At 62.8% G+C, this 6,562-nt stretch overlaps 3 protein-coding genes across 3 annotated transcripts in view; 2 read left to right on the plus strand and 1 right to left on the minus strand.

Annotated features, from left to right (window-relative positions):
• The window catches only part of BAIAP3 (BAI1 associated protein 3), a 12,281-nt gene extending 9,454 nt beyond the window's left edge, over positions 1-2,827 (plus strand). The window contains exons 23-30 of the mRNA XM_045286025.1: positions 35-114; positions 260-368; positions 678-749; positions 863-943; positions 1,021-1,141; positions 1,220-1,343; positions 1,430-1,635; positions 1,711-2,827. Coding sequence (XP_045141960.1) covers positions 35-114; positions 260-368; positions 678-749; positions 863-943; positions 1,021-1,141; positions 1,220-1,343; positions 1,430-1,635; positions 1,711-1,814 — 897 coding nt within the window. The 3' untranslated portion in view covers positions 1,815-2,827. The remainder of the gene's footprint in view (positions 1-34; positions 115-259; positions 369-677; positions 750-862; positions 944-1,020; positions 1,142-1,219; positions 1,344-1,429; positions 1,636-1,710) is intronic.
• On the minus strand, positions 2,230-5,237 carry TSR3 (TSR3 ribosome maturation factor). Its single transcript, XM_045285959.1, is given in 6 exon segments — positions 2,230-3,008; positions 3,198-3,261; positions 3,361-3,537; positions 4,188-4,381; positions 4,794-5,113; positions 5,115-5,237. Coding segments are annotated over 6 exon segments (1,062 nt in total). The 3' UTR covers positions 2,230-2,824.
• Positions 5,238-5,388: 151 nt separating this feature from the next.
• GNPTG (N-acetylglucosamine-1-phosphate transferase subunit gamma) overlaps positions 5,389-6,562 on the plus strand; it is a 7,905-nt gene continuing 6,731 nt past the window's right edge. Inside the window, exons 1-3 of the mRNA XM_004706134.2 lie at positions 5,389-5,440; positions 5,558-5,615; positions 5,694-5,761. Of these exons, the coding sequence (XP_004706191.1) occupies positions 5,389-5,440; positions 5,558-5,615; positions 5,694-5,761 (178 nt within the window). The remainder of the gene's footprint in view (positions 5,441-5,557; positions 5,616-5,693; positions 5,762-6,562) is intronic.

The raw sequence follows: 6,562 nt of genomic DNA on the forward strand, positions 1-6,562 counted from the left end.
CCGAGGGGGCCCGTCCTGAGCAGCCCGCCCGCAGGCCGTGGCCCCGCTCATGAAGAGCCTGGACGACAAGCTGGCTCTGCTGAACGCCTCGCTCGAGAAGGAGAACCTGGCCAGGTGCTCTGGGAGCGGGCAGGCCGCGGGGTGTGGCCCGGGATGACCGCGGACGCCGGCCCGCAGGGCCCTGGAGGCCCTCTCTTGGAGGAGGAGCGGACAGGGGCGGGGGCTGTGGCCCGAGGTAACCGCGGACGCCGGCCCGCAGGGTGCTGGAGGCCCTCTGGGAGCTGTTGCTGCAGGCGATCCTGCAGGCGCTGGGCGCACACCGCGACGTCTCCTCCGACTTCTATGGCCGCTTCCACTTTGCGCTGGAGGTAGCCCCTGCCCCAGTCCCGTCGCCCAAGGCTGGCTCCCAGCTAGCCTTGGGGCCCAGCCCCCTGGCGGGCTCCTGCTGGCACCCCTGCCTGTCCCAGCAGCCCCTAGCCCCTCTCCTTAGCCAGGCCTCAGGTGGAGGCACGGCCCTGGCCAGAGCTTCCTGGGGGGTCTGATGAGACTCAGGTGAGACCTGGCGATGCCTGGCCTCCCAGTTCCGAGGCTCCAGGAACTGGGGACCTCCCCCTCGTCTGTCCCGGGCCCCAGCCAGGCTCCGCCCATGACCACTGCCGCACCCTCCCCCGCTGCAGGCCTTGGTGAGCTTATTCCACGCTGAAGGCCAGGGTCTGTCCCTGGAGACCTTGCGGGATGGCAGCTACAAGGTGAGTGCAGCCACCTCAGCGTCCTCCTGAGCACCCCGGGGAGCCACCGGCTGGTGTCCGTACGCACCCACCTACCCACACACACCCCTGCGACCCCTTCCCTCTCCTCCCAGAGGCTCGAGGAGGAGCTGCGTCTGCATAGATGCTCCACCCGCGAGTGCATCGAGCAGTTCTACTTAGACAAACTCAAACAGGTAGGGCGGCCCAGGTGGGCGCTGGCGGCCCCGCCCCGGAGACTCCGCCCCGAGGCCAGCTTTTCGCTTCCCTGCAGAGGCCGCTGGAGCAGAACCGGTTCGGGCGCCTGAGCGTCCGCTGCTACTACGAGGCGGCCGAGCAGAGGCTGACGGTGGAAGTGCTTCACGCTGCCGACCTGCTCCCGCTGGACGCCAACGGTAAGTGGGGGACCTCGGGGCGGCTGGACGCGGGCAGGTGGGTGGGGACCGGACCAACCCAGTACGCCCCGCCCCCAGGCCTGAGCGACCCCTTCGTGATCGTGGAGCTGGGGCCGCCGCACTTTTTCCCGCTGGTCCGCAGTCAGAGGACCCAGGTCAAGGCCCGGACCTTGCACCCGGTGTATGACCAGCTCTTCTACTTGTGAGTGGCCAGGCGCGGGGTCGGAGGGCTGCGTGCCACCCCCAGCAGGCCGGTGGGCTCTAGGCGACCGTGCGCCTGTGTTGTAGCTCCGTGCCGGCCGAGGCGTGCCGCCGCCGCGCTGCCTGTGTGCTCTTCACCGTGATGGACCACGACTGGCTGTCCACCAACGACTTTGCAGGCGAGGCGGCCCTCGGCCTGGCTAGCGTCAGCGGCGTGGCTCGGCCCCAGGCTGGAGGGGGTGTGCGTTCCGGGCAGCCAGTCACACTGCACCTGCGCCGGCCCAAGGCCCAGGGTGAGCATAGTGGGGGTCGGGGCTAGTGGGTGTGGGGTGTGTGGAGGCCCACCTGACCTGGCCCCACCCTCGCAGTGAGGTCAGCGCTGCGAATGCTGGAGGGCCGCACCAGCAAGGAGGCGCAGGACTTGGTCAAAAGGCTTCGGGAGCTGGACAAATGCATGGAGGCAGATGCCTGAGCACTCACGGGCCCCAGCCTCCAGCCTGGAACCCTCACCCCTGTGTAACACTCAGCCCATCCTGCCCCAGCCCCTACTGCATGTGCCCTGCTGTGGCTGGATCTGTGGCTTTGCCCCATGGGTTGGTGTGATGTGTCCTGTAAACCCCCAAGCCCACCCCCAAATCTGGATGTAGACTTTCAGGGGCCAAGAACAGAGGCTGTCCTATGGCAGAGGGATCAGACCACCAGGTGGGTGTCCCCCACCACAGGTAGTGAGGCCAGGAGCCCTTGCTGAGCAGTTTGCATGAAACCAGACTTCCTTCCAATAAAAACTGTGCCCTGTGTCTTAGAGCAGTGTGGTCCTGCCCTGGGCGTGCTGGAAAGATCAAGGGACTGCAAAAGCAGGTGCCCACACTTTATCCCGGACAATGGACTATGCACAAAAGCTTTTAATTCTCAAGAATGCAGAGTAAAATTTTTTTTTTTTTTCTGAAAAGGGGACAGGCCAGATAGGTTGGCAGACCTGTGCTTTAGAAGAAAGATGGGTATATGTGTGTAGGTGTGTATATGGGAGGTGAGAGCAGATGGCCTGGAGGCTGAACTGGGCTGGTATCCTCCCTGCTCCCTCCCCCCTACTGGATATGGATGTTTGTAAGGATGATGGAGGTGGGGGTCTCTCTCCAACTGGTAAGCACACCTGGGTCAGATGCCCTGGTATCACTAAGCAGGGACATTGCCTAAGGCTGGTGGGCCCTCAGAAGCACTCCTGAGGGGCAAAGTCTGCCCAGATGGAGGCTGAGAGCCCCCAGCCCAGGGGTTCTACATCAGGTGTGAACAAGCAGGCTCATCTGGGCTCCCTGACTTCAGCTTCGAGGGGCTCGGGCCCTAGGGCAGGACCTAGGCAAGCCTAAATCTAGTGCTGCTGCTGGCTACTGGCTACTGGGGCCGAAACCACCAGGCCTGTCTCCACCCCACTCCCAGTGTCCTCCCAGTCCTCCCTCTGTGAAAAATACAGATCTCTGTGACCCCTCAGTCTCTTTGCCGCCTCCTGATTCCTTTCCAAACGCCTTCTGCGGTGCCTGTGGCATATCCTGGCACAGTCTTCTCTTCCTCTGAGCTGCTGCCGCCACCGCCGCCGTCACAACCTGCTCCATCCTTGGCACAAGGCCCCTGATCCTCATCCTCTTCACTGTCATCACTGTCCAGGGGTGGCCTGAAAGGATCAGAGTGTCCCTGAGGGCTTTCCCCCGACCCAGCCCCAGGCGGGCCTCCCTGGCACACTTTCCAAGCCACGTACCAGCCCCTCTTGTCCAGACCCCCTCAGCCAGACCCCCTGGGCCTTTGCATCCCTCCCCCATTCAGAATCCCCAAAGGCAGTGGGACCCACGAATGGAGGCCTTACTGAGCACTGGCTACCGGCCTGTTGAGGTTTGCAAACTCCCGCCCTGAATCCACATCAAAGGGATCTGAACCGAGGGAGAAAATGGGGGACAGTGAGCAGGTCTCAGGTGGTGGCAGGCTGTGGGGGCCACCACCCCTGCCAGGGAGTATAGGCCAGTTCTTACCAATTTCCTCCTCCGCAGGGGGCTCCTTGGCAGTAGCCAGGAATTCCTGTTCAGCCTGCAGCACCTCCTCTGGGCCACTGCAGGTAGCATACTTGTCCAAGAGTTGGCGGTTCAGGTCCAGAAAGCCCTTACCCCACTTAAACTTCCGCAGCAGGATGACTGCCAGGTCAGAGAAGCCTGGAGGGGGGACATGGAGTGCCCACGATGCCCGTGGCCCATTTCCCAAGAGGGTCTAGACAACCCTGAGAACTGAGAGGTCCCTCCCCTTCCCAGCCACACTCCATGCAGCCTGGCCCGCTTACCAGCACCCACATCATCCCACTGTCCTCTGAAGCCCACCAAGCTCTGCTCTTTGAAGACAACGGGTGTCCCCCGCCCCCGGCTGTCTGTCTGTGGGGCCTCTCCGCCAGCTGTCTTATCTGTCTGTGGGGCCTCTCCGTGGTCAAGACGGCGAAGGGGGACTCTGGACCAAGTGGATACAGCTCTTCGCTGAGTTCTGAAGACATAGCATTTCCCACATGCTGGTCTTCTCAACATCAAGTGCTCCCTCCAAGTCTCTGGGCCCCGTTTCTTGTCATTTCTCTCACTATCTCAAACCTTCTCATCGAGCTATTGCACACGCAACACACTACAGGTCTGTGCCAGTGTAATTCTAGTCTGTGCTGCCCTCGTGGGACTCAAGTTCTGGCCCTGAGCCGAGAGTGTTCCCAAGGTCTGCCTGTAACTGAGTGCTGGCCAGGGCACTCTCTGAAGCCAGAGCTTGAAGGGGAAGCTAGGACCCAGTCCCTGGGTACCTTGTTGCAGCTGGTCCAGACTGGGATACTCACCCAAGATGCAGAAGGTGGCTGCGAAGGCCTCCACGCAGGACAGCTTGCAGGGGCGGCCATAGTTCACAGGGTTGGCAGCCACCAAGTAGGGTAGCAACCTTGGGTGCCCGCCCCGCATCTTGCCAAATGGTGTCTCGTCCAGTCTGGCCCAGGAGCAGTCAATGACGGCAACCCCTGACTGAGCCACCAGCTCTCTGCCAAGGACAGCACAAGGCTGGGTTGTCGGAGGGGGTCATTACGGCCTCTGTGCTGACCCCCACCCCCACCCCAAGGGACCTGACCTAACTGAAAATACAAGGACATCAAGCCCCAACCCCATTCACACCCCTCCAAGGGTCACTCTTGGAAGGGAACAAGCCAGTTCTCCACACACATTTGCTGTAGTTCTTCTATATTCTAAGTTCTGCCACGGGCCCTAAGAGCGAATAGGTACCTAGTCTACATATGACCACCGTAGGGGTGGGGTGAGGTGGGGTGCACACATCTGATAAACAGGTACAAATCAGTGAGCCCCAAAAGGAATGAAGCACTAGACGGGTGGCAAGAGGCAAGTCTTTGCTGGTACTTGCCAAGATCCTATCTGCCACCCAGGCCTCCCGCGCTTACCTGTCTGCGGGGGATACATACTGAGTGCCCACGGGGCTGAGCACCAGGCCGCCGAAGCGGTGGCCCAGCCGCAGGCAGCGCACCAGGCCCAGGCGGGCCAGCTTGCGGCCCGTGCAACGCCGGGGGTCGCAGTGACCCAGCTCCCACATGGCCAGAGCGCAGGGCAGCTCCACAGCGCGCGGGCAGCCCTCATCCCCGGCCGCCTCTGCCTCCACGGACGCTGCACCAGGTGAGAGGAGGCGATCAGGCGTCAGGAGCGGGTCCCCCGGTTGGCCCTCCACCTCCAACCCCGCCTCGGCGCTCTTCCCAGTCCCCCTGTTGCTCACCGCGCAGAGCGGCGCCGACCTCCTCGGCGAAGGCCTCCAGGGAGTGGCCCGCTGAACGCCGAGCGCGGCCGCCTTCGGCCACGGCCCGGGCTCCGCGGGCAGCCCTCCGGCGGCCCATGGCGGGGAGCCCGGCTCTCCTAGAGGCGCCGGCGGACTGCTTCCCAGCCAGCCGGCGTCCGCGAGCGTCTGCGCACGCGCGGGGCCACACCTCCGCTTCCGGCGCGCGCATGACGCCCCGCCCCACGTGACCCGGGCCGGCCGGAGGAGCGATGGCGGCGAGGACGGTGCGCTTCCTGCTGCTCCTCGGGCTCGCCGCGCGCGGTAAGTGGCCGGGCGGCCGTGATGCCCCACTGCCCAGGCGTCCGCGTCCCCACGCGTCCTGCCCTCGCACTGCCCACCGGGCTCCCCCGCGCGCCTCTCACCCCTCGCTCCTCCTAGGGCCGAAGCCCGCGCGGGGCGCCAAGATGAAGGTGGTGGAGGAGCCCAACACGTTCGGGTGAGCCGACTCGCCGGGCGGCGCGGGGCCCGGGGCAGCCAGGCCCCCGCTCCCGACTGACCCTCATGCGTCCCGTAGGCTTAACAACCCCTTCCTGCCCCAGACCCATCGCCTCCAGCCCAAGAGGGACCCCTCGCCTGTGTCTGGTGAGTGCCGCGTCGAGGTTGCGCTCGGGTGCCTGGGGGCGGGACGGAGCCAGGAGCTGGCCTGGGTACCTGACCAGGTGGAGCTGATCAGCGACCGCGCAGGAGCCTGTGGAATGGGCTAGGGGATCTGGGCAGCGACGGCACAGAACGATGGAGGAGGGCAAGACGGGCAGCCTTCCCTGAGCGATCCTGCTCGTTAAGGCCTGGTGGTCTCTGCGTTCGTTTGACCACGCTATAAAAGTAGCTGTTGACTGCTCGGAGGCGCACCGGAGCGTTCTGTGCCAAGTTCAAACATGACCGCGGCCTAGCCGTTTCTTTTCTTTCCCCGAGGTATTCGCGTACTCGAGTGCTCTTGCAGATGTAGTCCCGTGCTTTTCACGCACTGGCAAACAGCAGAGCCGTCCTCTTTGTTTGTATGAGTTGGTATGTCTTGGAATTCTTAGCAATAATGGATATAGACCTCGGTGTGTTTTTTTTTCTGTTGCTGGGATTCCTCAGGTGGTCTGCGTTCTTTAGGCGCTCAGTATGTGCTTTGGCAAGGCGATTGGCAGGCTTGCGATTGTTGGAGCAGTGAATATGTGTGTTTTAAATGCGGACGGGATTAAACATAAAAGTAGTTGTTCATGGTAAACAAGTAGCCATCTAGTTCAGAAGCCACAAAGCCCACATGGAAGAAGCACACCAGCCTGTGTGATCACGAGGTGGTATCAGGCATCAAAGAACAAAAAATCATATCACTGTGAATGAGGGGGAGTGCGGAGTAGGGACCCAAAGCCCATCTGTAGGCAACTGGACATCCCC

This window comes from Echinops telfairi, unplaced genomic scaffold, assembly GCF_000313985.2.
Source record: "Echinops telfairi isolate 266 unplaced genomic scaffold, ASM31398v2 ScPeMD7_5;HRSCAF=22, whole genome shotgun sequence".
Lineage (NCBI taxonomy): Eukaryota > Metazoa > Chordata > Mammalia > Afrosoricida > Tenrecidae > Echinops > Echinops telfairi.